Source organism: Micropterus salmoides, unplaced genomic scaffold (assembly GCF_014851395.1).
Source record: "Micropterus salmoides isolate LMB-PRFRI ecotype aquatic unplaced genomic scaffold, ASM1485139v1 Ms_hic_scaffold_18, whole genome shotgun sequence".
Taxonomy (NCBI): Eukaryota; Metazoa; Chordata; class Actinopteri; order Centrarchiformes; family Centrarchidae; genus Micropterus; species Micropterus salmoides.
The window spans coordinates 29,836,490-29,857,744 of NW_024040928.1; the positions used below are offsets into that span (position 1 = coordinate 29,836,490).

Sequence of the window (21,255 nt, forward strand, 5' to 3'; positions counted from 1 at the left end):
GGGCTGAGGCCTGGGGAATGGAGACTTCACCCCGAAGTGGTGGAGCTCTTGTGCGAAGAGTTCGGCCCCATAGACGTGGATCTGTTTGCGTCTCAAGAGACTACGCACTGCCCGCTATGGTTTCTCTCGTTCCTCCAGCCCCGTTGGGTCTGGACGCCATGGTACATTCGTGGCCGAGGCTACGTCTGTACGCTTTTCCCCCAGTCGCTCTGCTCCCGGGGTTCTGGAGCGGGTCCGCCAGGACTATGTCGGCCTACTGCTCGTAGCCCTGTTCTGGCCAACCCGGGTGTGGTTCTCGGACATCATGTCGCTCCTGGACGGCCCGCCGTGGCGGGTCCCTCTGAGGAGAGACCTGCTGTCCCAGGCGCAGGGCCGGGTTCTTCACCCTTGCCCCGCCATATGGCGACTGTGGGTCTGGCCCCTGAGGGGGCACAGTACCTAGAGGCGGGTCTAACAGCCGGAGCAGTCGAGACCCTCCTGAGCTCCAGGGCCCCGTCCACACGGAGGATGTACGGCCTGAAGTGGAGTGTTTTCTCCACTTGGTGTAGGGAGCGGTCGGTGGACCCTGTTACCTGCCCGGTGGTTCAGGTACTTGAGTTCCTCCAGGACCGGTTCTCTGCTGGTCTTTCCCCTTCCACCCTCAAGGTGTACGTGGCAGCTATTTCATCTTTCCACACCCCTCTGAGGGAGGGGTTCTTGGGGAAACTTCCCTTGGTTGTACTTTTCCTCCGTGGTGCCCGGAGGATGAGACCTGCGACTCGGTCCAAGGTTCCCACTTGGGATCTGGCAGTGGTTCTTGGGGCGTTGGCTGAGGCCCCCTTCAAACCCCTGGAGTCAGCTGAGGCTAAGCACTTGACCCTCAAGATGGCCTTTCTCCTTGCTATCACCTCTCTGAGGAGGGTGGGGGAGCTCCAAGCGCTTTTGGTTTCCCCGCAAAGCCTGGAGTTTGCCCCGGGGAATATTAGGGCTATCCTGCACCCTTGTTCAGGATACATCCCTAAAGTGCCTTCTTGTGCGGCAGGGTCCACAGGGTCCACAGGACGGGAGACTTCATCTGCTCTGCCTGTCAGAGCACTGAGTATTTACACTCTGAGGTCCTCCCGTTGGAGGAAGGCTGACCAGCTGCAAGTGTGTTTTGGGTCTCCCAGGGCCGAGCTCCCTGCATCCAAACATACTATTAGCAACTGGATTGTTCAGACTATTTCCCTGGCCTATCAGGTGCGCGGTTTGCCTTCACCTGTGGCTGTGAGGGCTCATTCTACCAGAGGCAAGGCGGCCTCTCGAGCCTTCCTTTCCGGGGCCTCTTGCAGGATGTTGTTTAGCGGCTGGCTGGGCCACTCCGCACACATTCATTCGGTTTTACAGTCTTGACCTTCCTTCGGCACCTGGCACTCGTGCGCTCTCCTCTTAGTCGTGCCACTTTATTGCACACAGGGGCAGGCGGGGTTTTCGGCACGGTTTAGTGGGTATCTCGTTCCCATAGTGTCGTAACCGACGCAGTTCGAGTTCCCTCGAAGGGGAACGTCTCGGGTTACGTATGTAACCCTGGTTCCCCGAGAAGGGGAACGAGAGACTGCGTCGGCCCGCCGCACCTCTCTCCCCGCCTGAAGCGCCTGCTTCATAGTTTAAGCTAATGATGAGTGTGTACAGGTGTGCTTTATACTCCTCCGGTTATTCCGTCACACCTTACCGTTCTAGCAACAGGCCAATAGGATTGGAGTGATTTCATTCACGTTCAGACCTGCTTTGCCTAGAGGCGTTCCCATAGTGTCGTAACCGACGCAGTCTCTCGTTCCCCTTCTCGGGGAACCAGGGTTACATACGTAACCAGAGACGTTTCTGCCTCTTAAAGGAAGTTTTTCCTTGCCTCTGTCTCCTAGTGCTGCTCTTGGTGGGAACTGTTGGGCTTCTGTAAATAGCATCATAGAGTACGGTCTAGTGAGATAACTGTTGTTGTGATTTGGCGCTATATAAATAAAATAAAATTGAAGTGAATTCTGTTCCCTTTCCATTTAAAAGAAAAAGCAGAAGCAAAAACTTTGCTCAGAGGAAAAGAATGTTTGGATCTTCCAGTAGATAACTTTAGAAAAACAGATTCTGAAAACTGAAAGTAAAAGTCTTCTGTGGTTTATAGAGGATGTCTGTTAAGTCACGTGTTTTGGCTGAGGCGTGGAGGTGGTATGTAAATAACACACTAACCAGAGGTAACACTAGCATCAGACACATCAAATTCTTTCACTGTCTTTCAGCTGACCAAAAGTAAGACGTTTCTGTGATGTCCATGGACTTTGTTTATGCTTGTAAAATTAATCAACATACAAGATGACGTGTTTTTATAAGAAACTAGTTCTTCTGTTTAAAAGTTCAGTTTAAACTGTTTTTTGTTTACTCTCACAAATCACATTTACAAGTTAGTTATTGTAAATGTTCAATGTAATATACTATATATAACATTAAGATTAAAATATCCAACCAGGTCATTTTGGTTTTAAAGCAAAAAGAAAAATGATCTTTAAATGTGAACTCGGAGTAAATGCTTTACTTTCCAGCAATGGGAGGAAGAAATTCTAAACCTGCAGATCCACCTCCACGTAAGATGACTTACAGATTTTTATTATTTAATCACATGTTGCACTGTGATATCAGTGATCAAACATTTTGTTTTGTACTTGTCAGTTCTTGATACGCCATGGAGAAACATAAACTGGGAGTGAGTTTGTGTTTTTTTATATTTCACAGAACCTAAAAAGCTCAGTTATTATTTTTTTACTCTTTTACTGCTCAGTTGTTGCACGTTATCTCAGTTTTTGTTTTGAATGTGATGTTAAGTTTCCTTCCCTGAGCAGAGACAAACGGAGCGCTTTGCGGTATGTCAACAACTACAAACCCCAACCTGAAAACCGGCAGCTGAGGATTTTACTTCATGGTCTGGTTGGAGCTGGAAAGTCCAGTTTCATCAACTCTGTCCGCAGCGTGTTAGAAGACAGAATGTGCAGTCAGGCTAGGGTGGATAATACAGCTTCTACCTTCAGTTGCACCAAAACCGTATGAAGAAAAGTTTAATTCTGTTGATATAGTGAGTAGGAAATAATCTCAAATGTACTGTATATGCAAAGCTTTGGAAATGTTTATAAAACCTAACAAAGCTAAGTAACCATTCATAGTCCTCATCCCAACAACTAACACTGATGCCGCTAGTTCTGTGCACATAAACGGTTTAACACATTGTCCAAACAGACTGAAAGCAGCACATTATCAGCGCAGCAACTTCAGCCACAGCTCTGCATCCTGTTTGTCCACACAGGATGTGGTCCGTCACAGTCCAGTAGTTCCACATTTTGGCAGTGCTCAAAAGTCAACATACAATCACTGTACTTGCATGTGTAAAACTGGAAACATCGTCAGAATCTGTATGTTTAAATGTTTTAATATTGATGCAGCAGAACCAGAGATTACATTACCCACAATGCTAAAAGACTACATGCTTAATAACTGCGTTTTGTCTACATGTGGTTCACAGTACACAACCTACAGGATCCAAAAAGGAAGCAGGAACACCTTTTACCCGTTTGTCCTCAATGACATGGCAGGCCTGCGAAACACCAGCTTCAAAAACAGAAGAAATCACATGAAAGACGTCAAACGGGTGATGAAGGGACATGTGAGAGACGGTTACACGGTAGTTACTGCATTTTTAAAACTTTGACATTATTTAGTTAAAACAAAACAGTTAATCAGTTTCTCATTATATTAATCTTAGTTATTGACATCTTTTAAAGGGTATTTTCCAACCTGGACCCTATATTCCCGTGTCTTTGTGACTTACTGGGACAACATTTTTGAAACTGGTGCAGTTTTAATCTAGTGCGCTGCAGTTGGCAACAGTGAAACAGAGCTGTAATCTTTGCACCCCGTCAAAGTATGTCCTCTAAACAGTGGCGTGTCCAGACGTTTTTAACAGCAGTGGCATGAACTACTTCCGTGCACTCACACACACAAACACACCAGAATAGAATTCCCTTAATGTCCCCACTGCTCATATTTATGTTTTAAAGGGTTGAAAACACCAAAGTCACACAATAACACAAATAAACTAACCAATCAAGGCAGCAGTAGACCAGTAACTCCTTCGTTCAGCGAGGTAAAAGGCGAGGTCTGGCTTTGACGAGAGTGATGTAACATTATAGATTAAACAAAAGGTAAGTTTGCCCAATTAGTCACATTAGACACAACAACATGGGAAAATAGGATCCAGGTTAAAAAGTAATGAAGTTACCTCAACTAGATCTGACTTTGTTTTTCAGTTTAATTCTGAACGTAAGATATCAAAGGAGGATCGATTCTACAACACAGATCCAACTGCCAACGACAAAGTGCGCATTCTGGTTTGTGTCATTGATGCCAGCACAGTGTCTCTGATGAAAAAAGATGATGTAGAAGCAATACAGCACATCAGGGAGGAGGCCAGTGATCTGGGTGAGAGCAGAAATCAACTTTTACATTCGTATCCACACTGAGGTCGATGGAACCAATAATTCAAACACTCGGATTAATTTACCTCCTGTAGGTTTCTATAGTAGTAGAACAGCAGCTGTGGTCTGGCTGGATAAAAGTCAAATGTAATTGGTCCACCTTAATGTTTCCTGTTCTCCTGGCAGGAATTCCTCAAGTGGCCGTCCTCACCAAAATTGATGCAGCTTGTCCTGAAATCAAACAAGATGTAAAGAACGTCTACAGGAGCAGGAAACTGAAGTCATTGGTAAGTTTTTATGAGTTTACACATCTCCACTTGGCACAAAGCTCTGAGCTGTAATTTGTGAACTGAGATGTGATTCTTTTATCTTAGATGGGGACGTTCAGTGCAGAAGTGGGTTTTCCCATGAACTGCATCTTCCCTGTGAAGAACTACCATGAAGAAACCGACTTAGACAACGACACTGACTCACTGATCCTGAACACGCTGACGCACATCCTCGACTTCGGAGAAGAGATGCAACAACAATAAGACGATGCGTAATGTTCACACAGCCATCCATCATCTATAACCACGTATTCTGCGTAGGGATATCATTCTATGACATTCAGTAGATCTTTGTATTTCTGTTTGCAGCTTTTTTAAAACATATACTGTAGACTACCTACATATTCATTCGCTGTATTACACGCTGTTAATTATTCAAATGAACAAACCATCATAACTTTATTTTAAGCTCTTGTAGAGCTGAAGATGCAAAATACATATTTCTTTGGTTTGTAAATCTAAAACTTCTTCACACTGGTAATGTCTGGTAATTCATCATATTTCCCTTTGATGTAAAGGTGCAGTGATAAATAAAATACTCATAGTGAGAAAACACAACCAAATACAGTTGTTGCCATTTGTGACTTTTATAGTCGGCTATCTGTAAGTGGTGCAGGAAAATAGGCTAAAATGTCTGTTTTTGGACAACAAGCGCGTCCCAAACAAGCAGCGAGCTGCTGTGCTGGAATGGATTGTGAGCTGTAGTTCCCCTGATAAACACCTCGATCTCTTTGGCTTTTACAGATAGGCTCTTTGCGGCTGGACGGTCTCTGCGTCAGTCTTGCAAGATTAAAGCGTGATGAGATTTCTTCTCAGGTTAAAAACTATTTTGCGTGATTTACACAGTTGACATTTTCAGAACTTGTTGCACAAGGGGTCTTGACAAAGCAACCATATGTGAAGAGATGGAAGTGAGAACATGTTGGTGTTGTCATGGCTACAGGTGTGCAGGAAGCCTTTGAGATGTTGACACCTCTACGCATACCTGATGCATTAAAATCAGAGGACATAATAAACTCAGCATATTCTGTCTGTGATTATGCCAACGTTACATGGTGAACAACAAATTAAGAATACAGAAATCCTGTGAGCTCCCACACATACAGAGAAGTGAAGATTACTGAGGTGATGACAGCTTGCTACTGTAAGGAGGCCTTAATGCATAACATTCATCAGTAAAACGCCAATACTTAATCAATATACCTGTTAAAGTGTATAGTATATATTGACTTTACTGTTGCTGCTCTAGAAACAACATTTAGTTATATTTACAATATTCAATTCTAATCCTGTCTGAATTTATTCTAATTAATGTAACGTTAATCTGGATTATTTTAACAATTTATGTATTAATTGTGGTAGACGACATGCGAAAAGTAGAACATCATGTTGGATTTGAATAAGCAGCTTGATCTCAGCAATCTTTGTAATTTTAAGTAACTTTAGTGAGATATTTTAAGCAGCAATAAAAAACAAATGTCTTTGGTTATTAAGCGTTTAACTCTCAAAACCTTAGTTAATCTTTGTTTTAAGGAGTGTGTATAAATAGAGAAGTGAAATTCGGATAAATGGAGGACCACACGTATTATTTAGCACAAGAGCCGACAGAGCGTCGGCCACCGTAGCTTCTCCTCCGATACCAATACGGAAGTATCTGAAACTGCAATTCATCGAGTGGCCACTTGAGGCTGGCTGCAGAAGGGAGTCAATCTCCATTGACCCCTATGTTAAAAAGCCCAACTTTACAGCAGAATAAAACATGTTTACAGCCTGGTTCAAAAAATGGTTTTAGTGCATATCGCTAAATTTGCCCTTTGTGACAACTGTGAGGGTGGTGAATTTTTTTTTTATAACTCACCTGTTTAAATTATATTAAGCCTTAAAATTCTGCATTATTTGGGGTGTGGCCGCTTTGATTGACAGAAGCCAAAATGTAACGCTATTAGATTAACCTTAGTGTTAGACATTAAGGTGAGAATGCTTTGAAGAAAAGGCGTCTGTGTGAAGTTGTAAAGGCTCAGCTCTCAGTTAGCTGACGTTATGTTAATGGTAAACTTTACAAACAGGCAATGTGAGATTTAGCTACCTCCTGTAATGGAGTTACTGTTCAGTCAGATACTATTATAAGTGCTGAACCTGAACCCGATGGACACGAAGGATTTAAAGGCAGAGAGCCGAGCGGCTGCGGAGTTCTGCCTTAAACTGTCACACCGAGGAGCACCAATCCCATACATTTATCTGACGCTTTTATCCAAAGCGACTTACAATTGCTATACATGTCAGAGGTCGCACGCCTCTGGAGCAACGAGGGTTTAAGTGTCTTGACACAAGGTGGATGGCTCACTGTGGGAATCGAACCCAGGTCTCCCACACCAAAAGGCAAGCATCTTATCTATGCGCCATCACTGCAAACAGCTGATCACTCATTTTCTGTGATGAGTGATCAGCTGTTTACAGTGTGAGGAGTTGGTTTTACCTCTAGATGCCACTGAAACTTACATACTGAACCGCAATACATTTTCATTGTTATGCAGATGATACTCAATTATCTATCGATCAAGCCAGATGAAACCAATCAGTTCGCAACTTTGAGGCCTTAAAAATGTAAAACCTGGTTGACCTGCAATTTTCTAAGCCAAAACTAGCTTAAATATCACAGTTTGTGATTTACAGATAAACCTTGATAACTGAGCAAGCTAGCTCCACCTTCTCATCTGAATATGATCTCTTTTGGCTAAAAAAAAAAAAACGAGATGGCGACGGCCAAATGCCAAACTTGAGGCTTCAAAACGGTAGTCAACAAACCAACGGGCGACGTCACAATGGCTACATCCACTTCTTTTATACAGTCTATGCAGGCTGGATTACTGCAGTTCCTTATTATCAGGCTGCCTGAATGTTGCAGCACGTGAACTTACAAGAATCCTTCTGCACACCTACAAAGCCCTTAATGGTCAGGCACTGTCATATTTTAGGATTAGCAAGTGATTGTAATCCAATACACTTTTTTGTTAAAATTAAGTGACTATTTCCTCAATAGCTCTCCGTTTTGTATGTACCGCCTTTTCCTTGCCAATGTAGCCAAGTGCTTGCTCATGGTGGGAATTGTTGGTTGTCTGTTAATAAAATTACAAAGATTATGGTCTGGAACTGCTGAATTCTGCTTTATCATGAGAAGTCTAATGAGATAACTTCTGTTATGAATTGGAGCTATAGAAATAAAATTTCATCGCAGATATTTACATGTGCATTATTCCGGTTTGTGTTGTGCAGACGTGTTGTGGAATAGGATATTGTGTAAATAAATATATAAAAATATACCACAACAAAGATGAACAATTAACAACACATATGTCCAATGTGCATCATATGAAATGAAATAATATTTACATGTGCAGAGACGATTGTATTATTTGAAAGGGGGAGTGTCAGTGGGGGACCTGGGCCTTGTTAATGAGGCTGCAGACGGGAAGAAGCTGTTTATGTGGCGAGAGGTTTTGGTCCTGATGGACCGCAGCCTCCTGCAAGAGGGGAGAGTCTGAAACAGTTTGTGTCCGGGGTGGGAGGGGTCAGCTGCAATCTTTCCTGCTCGTCGGAGGCGTACAGGTCCTGAAGTCATGAAGTGAAGATTGCAGCCAATCACCGTCTCTGCAGAGTGAATGATACGCTGCAGCCTGCCTTTATCCCTAGTGGTGGCAGCAGCGTACCAGATGGTTGAGCAGCAGAAGACGTACATGAAGCAAGAATGGGAAAAGATTCCACTTTCCAGCTTCCAGCTGTAAATCAAATAAAAAAGTTTGATGTGTTTCCAGCAGTTTAGACATTAATGGCTGTGTGATGTGTTATTTTGAGGGGACAGCAAATTTACACTGTTATACAAGCTGCACACTCACTACTTTACTTTCACTTTCACTACTTTTTTTCGTAGCAAAGTGTAATTTTAGTGTTTAGTCTTTAGTGTTGTCACATGAAAAGATTTGATCAAATATTGACAAAAATGTGAGGGGTGTACTCATTTTTGTGAGATACTGTATATGCTCGCTGGGTATTAATGTGTCTATGTTTGCTCTATAGTGGTAATAATATAATAACTGCCCTTTTCTCCATATGTGCTTTACAGTACACAACCTACAAGATCCAAAAAGAAAGTCCACAGTCATTTTACCCTTTTGTCTTCAGTGACATCATGGGTCTGGATCCAAACAAAGGTGTCAAAGTGGAAGACATAAAACAGGCTTTGAAGGGACATGTGAAGGACATATTGAATTGTTGTACGCAGCCTCCCAATCCTGACAACAGAAAGTCATTGTTGCAACAGATATCTTGTCTTAGATCAAGCCAACTTCTGTTGATGTTAGCTAACCGCTAACGGCAGTCTCCATTTTCAGTTTCACAGTAAAGGCCTACCACTGCATGTGGTGGTAAAAATTGCTATTATGCTTAAATTACTATTATTACTTATATGCATGCTTAATACTCAACCTTCTTTGTTATTATACTGTCCAATATGCTGTTGAATTGTTTTCTTCTTGTTCCCTTCCCAAAGTTTCAAGGCTGAGAAAGGCTCCTCTGTAGACAAAACATTTGTGCCATTGTCTTAAAAAGTTTATGCAGCTCTTTCCACATGGTACACATCTGAGCCAGCTGAACTCTGTTCTTTTCTCATTTTTAATAAATTAGCCCAAAACAACAGTTTGTTGTAGCCTAATTATTTTATTTGTTCAATTCTCCACCGGGAAATATACAATTTCCACGACACTGCCTTCGTTGTAAAATGCATGGATCGGTTACGTTTGGCCAACACCTGATCCACTTAATAAAGTTGTTATCAGTTGTCCAGTCCAGATTGGTGCAGTGAGCACAAAAAGCCTTTAAAACTCTGAGATGTTAACTGAGCTGTTGATCTTTTTAAACTGTAGATGGAGCAGTTCAGTGCAGAAGTGGGTATTCCCATGAACTGCATCTTCCCTGTGAAGAACTACCATGAAGAAATCAACCTCAACAATGATGTTGACTCGCTGCTCCTGAGCGCACTGACAAACATCATCAACTTTGGAGAAGACGGCATCAACTTCAAAAAGAGTCAGTCTGAATGTTGAGACATGCTCCTCAGTGTTCTCAGATAACAGAGGTCCTGCATACTCAGCAGCTATAATACCAGGTGTGTGCTTCATGTAAAGTGCTGCCAGTGAATAATGTAGCCAGAAGTTCCTTTTTACTGGTGGTGTTCAGCTTCATGTTGGGTCAGCAGGACATTTTTATGGATCAGGGTAACAGATTGATAATGTCATTTGAAATGGCATTGTTACTTAAGCTGTTTTTGTTTTTTGATGTGGAGTTTTTTTTTATTTCTTTAATTGTGGTGATGTGCTTTTGGATTTTAGTCTCATGCTTCTTTCTGTTTTCTTTGTTTTCTAACATCGTGGGGCCATGTTGAAAACAAATGTTTTCCTTTAGATATTCGTACTGTGCCTGATAATCTATAAAATCAATGTTTGAATGCAGCATAAAAAGGCTGTATTTCATTACAAACAATCAGGTTTTATAACAATCTTGTATATGAATTCCTGATTTTTTGAATATTTGTATGTTTTAGTGTAAAGCCCCTGAAAATGTGGCTTCAAATGTTTTTAGTATTTCTTCCCAACATGAAATATTTATGACTAAATTAGCAACAATTAAGGTTTTAAAAAAACAAAACAAACATCTTTGGTTATTCTTTCTGAAGAATCTAACAGTCAGAACCTGAGCTAATCTGGTTCTATAGGAGTGTGTGTGTGTGTGTGTGATCAGATTTAACTGACTAACTATTTGAGTCCTGCCCACTCAAATCAGAGAAAATTGTGAAATAACTAAAAGTGCTAAAAACAGAATGGAGTGTTCATGTAAGATTTCATCGCTTATAATGAGTAGCTCTGAGAAAAACTAAAAGGGGTTCGTTATACTGTATCAACATTACTTCACAATCAGTGTCTTTTAAGTCTTATTAAATATATAAATATAATACTATGTAGGAGAATATTAATGCGATTTATCAGACATTTACAAGCTGCACAATGTAAAGCTTCAAACATTTTGTTTTATTGCAGCATAAAGAAAAAAAATGACACATTCATCAAGACGATTCTATTGTTCCTGTTTGTTTGTGTTGTAAATGCTATTTTTATCTTCTCTTTAAGGTGGAATGTGCAGGAATAAGTGTCTTTATAAGTTACTGAATTTTAATCTTAACAGAACAAAGTGAAGTCTTAACAGTGAGCTGCTCTCATAACTTTAATTAACTTTTTAGTGGACTTCTTTATCATGCATATATGTGTGAGGCCTTAAATTCAGAGATTAAAGGAGCCCGAATTTATATTAAGGAACATATAGAATACATCTAGAATAATAACACATCTTTACAGACTTTTGTTTTGTTCACTTATGAGAGATGAGTCATTAAAATCAGAATTTACATTAACTCTCATTTTGATTAATTTAATCTCTGAAGCTCAAAAACCCTCCTCTACCTCAGAAATGCTCATATCTGCTCATCACATGGTCACAGCGCCTCTCACAGGCTGAAACACATCGTTACAGCTTAAAAATTAGAGATTAAAATTTTTTAACCATCTAAATAATCTGCAAGCAGACATTGTCCTACTACAGGAGACTCATTTACCCAAGACAGCAGATAAACTAACTTCACCACAGTTTCCTCACTCGTATTCAGCCTGTTATCAGACATTTACACTCCCACCAAATCCTAGTACTAGTAGTAGTAATCCTAGTGCACTTTAACTCGACGAACTAAGCCATCACTACTTTGAACAGTCTCAATCACTTGTCCAAGTTGCCACTGATTTCTTGGGAGATTGTCATCTTTAATAATGACAATATCATTCACTTTGAGGTTGCGCTGAGGTGAGTGCCATTTCTGTCTTATGGACAAGTTCAACAGATACTCCTTTTTCCAGTGGCTCCAAAACTGTTCGATAAGATACTTAACTCTTCTCCACCTTTTTGTCGCATACAGGTCCTCCTTGACAAATACTCCAGGAGGAGGAAGAGCAACTTTAGATTTCATCAGTATGAGGTGATTCGGTGTTATAGGCTCCAGTGCCTGAGGATCATTGATTCCATCCACTGTTAATGGGCGGCTGTTAACAATAGCCATGGCCTCATATAGCAGTGTTCTGAGGGAGGTGTCATCAAGTCGACCTGGGCACTGTGCAAAGGTGGCATTCAGCACGTTTCTAACAGTTCTGATCTGGCGTTCCCAGACACCGCCTGCGTGACTGTCAGAGGGAGCATTGAAGACAAATTCTAACTGCTTCTCAGTCAGGAAGATTTCCAGCAGCTTAGTGTCACATTGTTTAAGTGCTTCCTTGAGCTCATTCCTGGCGCCAACAAAATTAGAGCCTTGGTCAGAGCGTAGTTGTTGAACAGCTCCTCTCAGGCTGATGAAGCATCTCAATGAGTTGATGAATGAGTCTGTTGACAAATCTTCGAGCATTTCAATATGAACAGCTCTAGAGTACAGACATGTGAAAATCAAGCCGTATCTTTTGTATTCTTTGCGGGCTTTCTTTACAATGAACGGGCCGAAACAGTCCATGGCGCTGTATGTGAAAGGTGCTGAGGCTTCGACGCGTTCTTTGGGAAGTTCGGCCATTTGCTGTGTCTCTGTCGGCCGTCGCAGTTTCCTGCAAAACACACAAGCGTGTATCAGCTTAGCAACCAACTTGCTCCCACCAATTACCCAGAATCCGTTGGCCCGAAGCTCCATTAAAGTCTGGCTTCGCCCCTGATGATATGTCTTAGCGTGGAAATGGGACACAATCAGCTTGGTGATGATAAGATGACTGGGTGCTTAACTTTGTGACAGAGCGATGACTGGTTCAATCTCCCACCAACACAGAGGAGTCCTTCAGACCAGATAGGGTCGAGACGGAAAAGAGAGTTTGATTTTGGAAGGTCTCTTTTGCCCTGAAGCATCTTTATCTCCTGGGGGAAGGCTTGCTGCTGTAAGATCTTAATCACTTCGTCTGCAGCCTTCTCACGCTCCTTAACAGTCACATACTCACTGTGTTGTTTCTGTTTAGACCCCAGCCTCTTGATTCTTGCCACCGCCTTAAGAATTGTTGTCCAGGAGGAAAACTGACTCAAACGCCTGAGGATGTCATTGTAGTTTTTGACTTCTGTTGCAAGCACCTGAATTGTCTTGACTTCTGGATCACCCACGAGTAATTCTGATGGCACGAAGACCTCGGGAAGCATGATCTGCCGGGTTTTCTGCGGTGTCTACATAGTGCCACTGACTGGGATCATTGTTATCCCTTATCAGCTGAACACGGTTCGCAACATATATGTGGAACCTACGGGCATCATTGTTAATGTACCCAAGCACAACTTGTGAATCTGTCCAGAAAACCTCTTCATCAATCTTTATGTCAAGTTCACCTTTTAACATGACACTGACTTTTGTAGAAACCACAGCTGCCGCGAGTTCTAGCCTCGGGATACTTGTGACCTTTGAGGGTGCAACTCTTGCTTTCGCCAACACGAGACTGCAATGGACTTCATCCTTGTCATTTTTATACCTGAGGTAAGAACATGCACCGTATCCCACGCAGCTGGCATCCGAAAAGTGGTGCAGCTCTACTCTGACAATGTTGTGGAAGTCATATGGGTGGTAACATCTCGGAATTGAAACCTCTTTCAACCTGTGAAGCCCATTTATCCACTCCTCCCACCGTGGCCTCATATCTTCTGGGAGTGGATCATCCCATCCGATGCCTCTGTGACACAGCTCTTGAAGTATACGCTTTCCAGTTAGACTGAATGGAGCGATGAATCCAAGTGGGTCATAAAGAGAGGCAATGACAGAAAGGCAACCACGCCGGGTTGAAGGCTGATCTTTTAAGTTGCTGCTAAAGCTGAAAGTGTCCGTTTTAATCGACCATTGAATGCCGAGTGCACGCTCTGATAGGGTTGGATCGAGTCCCAGAGGTTTGATGGTTGCTGCTCTTTCTGAGGGATCTAAGGTGGCGAGGGCTGCTTCCTCATTTGAGTTGAATTTATGGAGGCGTAGGCCTCCTCTTTTGCACAACTCCTGTGACTCAGTGATCAGTTTCTTGGCTTCCTCGACCGATGGGATGCTGACTAACCCGTCATCAACATAAAAGTTCTTCTCTACAAATGTTGATGCCAATGGATAGGTAGCTTTGTGTTGCCGTGCCAGATGTTTCAAGCCAAAATTGGCGCATCCTGGGAATGAGGCGGCTCCGAAGAGATGAACCACCATCCTGAATTCCTGTGGTTCCTTCTCCAAATCTCCACCTTTCCACCAGAGGAATTTCAGATAATTCCGGGACTCAGGAGTAACCGAGAACTGATAAAACATTCTTTCGATATCACAGATAATCGCTACGGCCTCCTTCCTGAAGCGGCAAAGAACTCCTACCAGAGGATTGATAAGATCAGGCCTAGTTAAAAGAGTGTCGTTTAGAGAAACCCCATGGAATTTGGCTGAACAGTCAAATACAACCCTCAGCTTGTCTGGTTTTCTGGGGTGATAGATGACGTGATGCGGAAGGTACCACTCAGTCTCTCCAGCAGATGTTGTAGGGGCAGGCTCTGCATCACCCTTGTTAATTGTTTCTTCCATGAATGTTTTGTATTGATTATAATATTGTTTGTTGGTCTTTAATTTCTTCTTAAGGCACTGCAGGCGAACTGTGGCTAGTCTCTTGTTGTTTGGTAGGTTGGGTGGACTGTTTCCCTTGAAAGGGAGGGGCATCTCATAATGCCCATCTTTCTTCTGTGTGATGTTGTCACTGAGGAACTGTATGAAATGAACATCGTTCTGGGACGCATATTTATCTTCATAAGCTCTCTCTGTGAAGTCTGATTCTAGGGCTTTTAGAACATCTGTCGCCGATGGAATTGGCAGTTCTTTTACTGTGAGCCAATGCACAAAGCTCTGACTTCCTTGTCTATCTAGGTGAGGGTTTGATGAGCCTATGATACTCCATCCTAGTTTTGATCTCTGTGCAAACGGTTGATTTTTCTCCCCAATGATGACCTCAAGAGGAGCCAGTGCTGATGGACAGTCATATCCAATCAGGAGCCCTACATCACATTCTTGAAGGGGTGGTAACTTATCTGCCAAATGTCTGAGATGAGGCCACAGTAATGCGGTTTCCTTGTTGGGATGTAAGACTTGTCCACCGGGATAAAGTCACGGCTGTAGGCCTGCTGTACTTGGATGTGGTTCTTAGAGTGCAGTCCTCGAACTTGTAGACCATGGACGTTCTTGCTGGATATGATTGTGTCAATAGCCGTCATAGTACTCAGTTTCAGTTTTACTGGCTGGGCATCCACGTTCAGTTTGTCAAGTACATCTTCTAAGACAAACGTGGAGTCACTCTGTGTGTCCAGTATTGCATATGTAAGTACTTCTCTGTGTGGCTCTTGTATTGAAGACACAAGGACTGGGACAATACTTGAGGTAGCGGCAGCACGTTGTGTTGATGTATGGGACACGACCTTGTGCGTTTCCAAGATTGCATGGTTTTCTGTGGTATTCGTTGTTGCTTCCACAGGTCTTTGTTTCATGTCATCGTGCAAGCAGGTTGGGTAATGACGGCTGCATATGTTGCATGTGTGTCGCCTCTTACAATCTTTGGTCATGTGACCCTTCCTCAGGCACCCAAAGCACAGCCGATTTTCACAGATGAATGCCCTCTTATCTTCAGCACTCTTTGCTGCGAAGGTGGGACACTTGATGATGTTATGAGCTTCACTTTTACAGACGGAGCAAGGTGATTTTGGTTTACTGCCGTTTGTTTCTTGTTTCTCCTGAGCGAAACTCTTCGTTTGTGCTTTTGTATTGAAAGCTTTGGCTCTCTTTAGTGATCTTTCATCTATGGCCTTGAAATTCATCAACAGTGGAGAAGCAATAGGGTTACAGGCTATCCGTGCCTCTTTGCTCAGGAACTTTGTGAAGGATGCAAGGTCTGGATAGCTTCCGCATGTGTCAAGTTCCTCTACAACAATTCGACTCCACTTGCGCACTATCCATTCTGGTAGTTTTTTGAGCAACTTGTGGTTTTACTCACAATCATTAAGGATAGCTAATCCTTTGACGTGTGGGATCGCCTCAGTGCAGCCTTGGAGGAAGTCAGCGAACCCTTGTAGAGCTAATGGGTCGTTTGTGTTGATTTTTGGCTATCTCATGAGCTTATCTCGGAAAGCCTTTTGAATGATGAACGGGTTCCCATATCTGTCTTGTAAGGCTTTCCATGCTCCATTGTATGCGCTCTCTGAATCTCGATAAAAGAAACCTTCTACAGCTTTGCGCGCCTCTCCAGCAAGATAATTTTTGAGGTAGAACATCTTCTCACTTGGTGGGAGAGGTTTTCGGTCAATAAGAGCTATGAATGACATCTTCCAATCTGTAAACTGTAAAGGGTCACCACTGAACGTGGTTGGTTCGGGAACCGGCAAGCGATTCATGCTTAATGAGCTGGCGATTGCTTGGGCTAGACTGACAGACTCCTGGGTCATTGTCACTTCAGGAGCAGCTTGGTGAAGTTGGAAGGATGCAGCATCAGGATTTAATCGAGGTTCAGTTTCCGTTCTGTAGCAAGCAGAGTTAGTTTTGTCAATCTCCTCATCATGGTTCTCAAAACCTTCAAAATCATCATATGCTCTCACACGAGCTGCTGCTATGGCAACGTCTTTTGCTGCTTGTAACTGCTGCAATTTGGCTCTCTCTTGTTCCAACTGTTGTTGCATTTCCACCTCTTTTTGTTTCATTTCTACTAACATTTTTGCCTCTTTAAGTTTCCATTCATTCTCTAACTTGTGAAGATGTGCTTGCTGTGCTTGGTTTCTTTCATGGCTTTTGATTGTTCCAGCTTAGCCGCAAGCTCTGCTTGTGCATCTACTCTACTGCTGTGGGTACTGGCTGAGCTGGAGTGGTTGCTCAATCTCTCCGGTGACTCCGCAGAGCTTACCGTTTCAGTTTTAGTGTGGACAAAGACAGACCCATATTCATCTTTGCTTAATGTTTCTCTTACCCTTTCCTTCTCAAGTTGGTCATTATAATCTTGATTAATGGTCTCTAGATGGTTACTTATGAGGTCACAAATGTCTTTTGTTAGCGTAACACAGGCATCCATTTTCTTTACAGTCTCTGGTGTGGTGTTACCGTTACGTAGGATAGGTTCATACTGCTGGCCTACGTCATCATGCTTTGCTTGAATGTCTTGCTGTAATTCATTAAGGTCTTCTGATGAACAGAGGGTTTTTAATTTTTTCCTAGTCTCCCTTACTACGAGCTTCCAAGAGTCATAGGTCTTGTTAAATGCTTTCTCACGTTTTCTGGTGTCTTGGTCATGCATCTCTTGGCCTTTCTCTGTTAGCTTTCTTTCACGTGAGCTGGACCTGCATGGTGTGTCTTTACGTGACATCTTGTTTGTTTGTGCTGCTGCTTTAAGTCGAGTGTAGCCTTTGATTGTCCTACGCCTGAATTTGCACTTGTAAGCTGCAGTTATCTTTTACTACAGAGTAATTTTTATGCCAAGCGTTAACAAATTATGGACATCTAAAAGGATTTTAGCATAAAACTGCAGTAACAACAAAATTCACCCTTCAACCTTTTCATAAATAGACATGACACAAGCACATTGGTCTTGAAATAGTCACAATTTTTAGAAGCGTTAGGAACTGAGAATTAGCTCACAAGTTATTTTGACCTTATAATACCACGTTATTATTTAAGTCACTTCAGTTATGCTGTAAGTTTGCGTGTGAAGAAATTGTCCATTTTTTAGCCTCTTTGCTCCTTGGCATCCAGTGTCTCTTTTTGCATCTCTAGTTGTACCTTAAGCATGCTGTCCATTTCAAGTCTTGCCTGGGTGCAGGAGTTGGATGGAAGCGATGTAAACTGGCTGGTATCAGGTTGGTAGTTGGACCTCGGATGTGATGGCGTCACCTTCTCACCAGGGATGACAGGGCTGGTGCAGCGATGAGTTTTCACTGTAGCGGCCCCTTGGATTTATTGATCAAGACGCAGAGAGTTTCAAACGGGTGTCGATTTATTATTCCTTTCAACGTGCACCATGAACACCGTGAAAACTACAGAATAAAACAGAAGAAATACAAAAGGCTTCTATGTAGCTTCACAAATAATTTGCACATAAATTGTGTTCACATATTAATCATGTTTACACACAATACAAATCATTTTAACTAACAACCAATATGAATATGAAATGAAATGTTTTTAAGCCTTTATGACAAATAAATATCACATGCTTTTAAATGAAATACAATAGAAATAATATTGCTTTTATATTGATGACATGTGCAATATGCATGATCATATCTTCTCATCACATGGTCACAGCGCCTCTCACATCATTACAGCTTAAAAATTAGAGATTAAAAATTTTTAACCATCTAAATAATCTGCAAGCAGACATTGTCCTACTACAGGAGACTCATTTACCCAAGACAGCAGATAAACTAACTTCACCACAGTTTCCTCACTCGTACTCAGCCTGTTATAACTCAAAACAAATTTATGATACATAGAAAAACACACTTCAAACATAATACCACTACTATTGATCCAGAAGGTCGATTTATTATTGTTAACATTTCTTTTCAAAATACTCCTTTATGAATCGCCAATATCTATGGCCCGAATGTTGACGACCCCTCCTTTTTTCATGCTTTCTTCAACTCACTCTCTGCTAACTCAGACACAGCTCTTATATTAGGAGGCGACTTCAACATGGTATGTAATCCAGCAGTTGACAGGCTCAGTACGGCAGGTGGTCACCGTATTTGGAAATCAACAGACACCCTTAAACAATACATGAGCGATTTTGGTGTCTGCGATGTTTGGCGTTCTCACCACCCCACTCTTAGAGAATATACCTTCTTTTCACCAGTCCACCACTCATATTCTCGCCTTGACTATTTTTTGGTTAGCAGCTCAATTATGACATTTCCGACACTCAGATTCACCCTATCACTATCAGTACTAAAAAAAGGGTCACACGGCCAACTAGTGGTTGGAGACTTAATGCATCATTGCTTAAAGATCTAGATTTTATAATGTCTTCTTTGGGAGGCAGCACAACAGTCATAAGAGGTAAAATAATCCTGCCTTAGAGATCTCGTGAGTTAGAGCTAGAACAAAAAATAAAAACAGAAACTACCCTTGCTGCCTCCCCACAGGAACACATGCTGAATGATCTGAGAAAATTAAAACTTGAATTAAATGAAATTATTGATAAAAAGACCCAATTTCTGTTGCAGAGACTACGCTTGGAGAACTTTGAACATAAATCCAGCAGATTCTTAGCCAACCAATTGAAATTGAATAAAGATAAAATAACAATTTCCTCTTTAAAGAACTCAGCTGGGAATCTGACTCATAACCCAGAGAAATCAACAATGCATCCACAGATTTTTATAAAATTTTATATACACTGCTCAAAAAAATAAAGGGAACACTAAAATAACACCTCCTAGATCTGAATGAATGAAATAATCTCATTAAATATTCCTTTCTTTACATAGTTGAATGTGCTGACAACAAAATCACACAAAAATTATCAATAGAAATCAAATTTATCAACCCATGGAGGTCTGGATTTGGAGTCACACTCAAAATCAACATGGAAAACACAAGTTTACCTGACTGCTGTTCCTGCACTTCACTCTCATTGAGTTTTTCTCTGCTCGTGCCTAACCCTATTCATCCTCTCATCAAAGTTGTAAACATTCGCGTTCACCCTTGACAAGAAAGTGAGGCAGGGCCGTCCAGCTCTGTGCTGGACTGTCTCTGCGTATGCTACAACAACTAAAAATACTCAAGTAAAGAACAGATACCGATTAAAAACTACTTAAGTAGCCTACAGTAACAAAGTACTTTGTCAGCAGGACATTATTATGGATCAGGGTAACAGATTGATAATGAAATTTGAAATGACAATGAAACTGTTTAGTATTTATGTTGAATGTCATCTGATTCTCTGTGGGGGGTTTTTGTCTTTCAACATCTTGAGACCATGTGGAAAACACGTGTTTTTACTTTTATCCCTTCTGTGTCTGACAATCTATAAAATCAGCCAATCAATGTTTGAATGCAGCATAAAAAGGCTTTTTTCATGATAATCCATCAAGCAACACCAATAGGATTGGAGTAGTTTCATTCATGTTTCAGCCCTGCCATGCCCAAAGGCGTTCCCATAGTGTCGTCACCGACGCAGTTCGAGTTGCCTCGAAGGGGAACACCGGGCCCCAGGTGGCTCCAATACATGTTGATGACGACGACCCCGCCTCCTGACACCTACAACAGAACACACACATAAACACTCCACAACCTGACAAGGTTTTTAAAGGGTTAAAAATACCACCATAACACAATATGCAGCAGTAGACCAAGTAAAGTAAAACTATTATTTTTATCAATGGAGTCTGGTGGCGTTGACGAGAGTGATAGTTCAATTCAAATTCAATTCAATTTTCAATTCAATTTTATTTATATAGCGCCAAATCACAACAACAGTTATCTCACAGCGCTTTTCATAAAGAGCAGGTCTAGACCGTACTCTATTTACAGAAGCCCAACAGTTCCCACCAAGAGCAGCACTAGGAGACAGAGGCAAGGAAAAACTTCCTTTTAAGAGGCAGAAACCTCGAGCAGAACCATGGCTCAGGGTGGGCGGCCATCTGCCTCCACCGGTTGGGGTGAAGGGGGGGGAGAGAGAAAGAGAGAGAGAGGGCAAGAGAGAGAGCGAGAGCTCAGTGCATCATGGGAAATCCCCCAGCAGTCTAGGCCTATAGCAGCATAACTAAGGGATGGTTCAGGACTCACCTGAGCCAGCCCTAACTATAAGCTTTATCAAAGAGGAAAGTCTTAAGCCTACTCTTAAATGTGGAGATGGTGTCTGCCTCCTGAGGTCTATAGTTGGCTAAAACATCCGGATCAAGTTTGGGCTTTTTCAGAAGAGGTTTAATTACAGCTACTTTAAAGTACTGTGGTACATAGCCTGTTGATAAAGATAGATTGATCATATCTAGTATAGAGGTGCTGACTAAGGGTAAAACATCTTTAAGCAGCCTAGTCGGGATGGAGTCTAAGAGGCAGGTTGATGGTTTAGATGAAGAAATTATTGAAGTTAGTTGGTAAAGATTGAGGGAAGCAAAACAGTCTAAACATGTATCTGGTTCTATAGCTGTTTCTAAGGTTCCTGAGTTAAGAGATAAGTCGGTGCCAGTTGAGGGCAGGTCTTGGTGAATTTTGTCTCTAATAGTTAGAATTTTATCATTAAAGAAGCTCATGAAATCGTAACTACTGAGAGCTATGGGAATACTTGGCTCAATAGAGCTGTGACTCTCTGTCAGCCTGGCTACAGTGCTGAAAAGAAACCTGGGGTTGTTCATATTTT

The 21,255-nt window shown here is 42.0% G+C and overlaps 1 protein-coding gene across 2 annotated transcripts in view; it reads left to right on the plus strand.

Moving 5' to 3' along the window:
* Nucleotides 1-2,393: 2,393 nt before the first annotated feature.
* The window catches only part of LOC119909429, a 33,169-nt gene continuing 14,307 nt past the window's right edge, over nt 2,394-21,255 (plus strand). The window contains exons 1-6 of one of the 2 annotated variants that reach the window (XM_038727677.1): nt 2,394-2,710; nt 2,847-3,045; nt 3,521-3,679; nt 4,305-4,476; nt 4,659-4,759; nt 9,721-9,903. In XM_038727677.1, the coding sequence (XP_038583605.1) occupies nt 2,989-3,045; nt 3,521-3,679; nt 4,305-4,476; nt 4,659-4,759; nt 9,721-9,900 (669 nt within the window). In that variant the 5' untranslated portion in view covers nt 2,394-2,710; nt 2,847-2,988 and the 3' untranslated portion in view covers nt 9,901-9,903. Of the gene's footprint in view, nt 2,711-2,846; nt 3,046-3,520; nt 3,680-4,304; nt 4,477-4,658; nt 4,760-4,846; nt 5,370-9,720; nt 9,904-21,255 lie in introns of those variants that run through there. The other variant, XM_038727678.1, reaches the window with a different exon arrangement.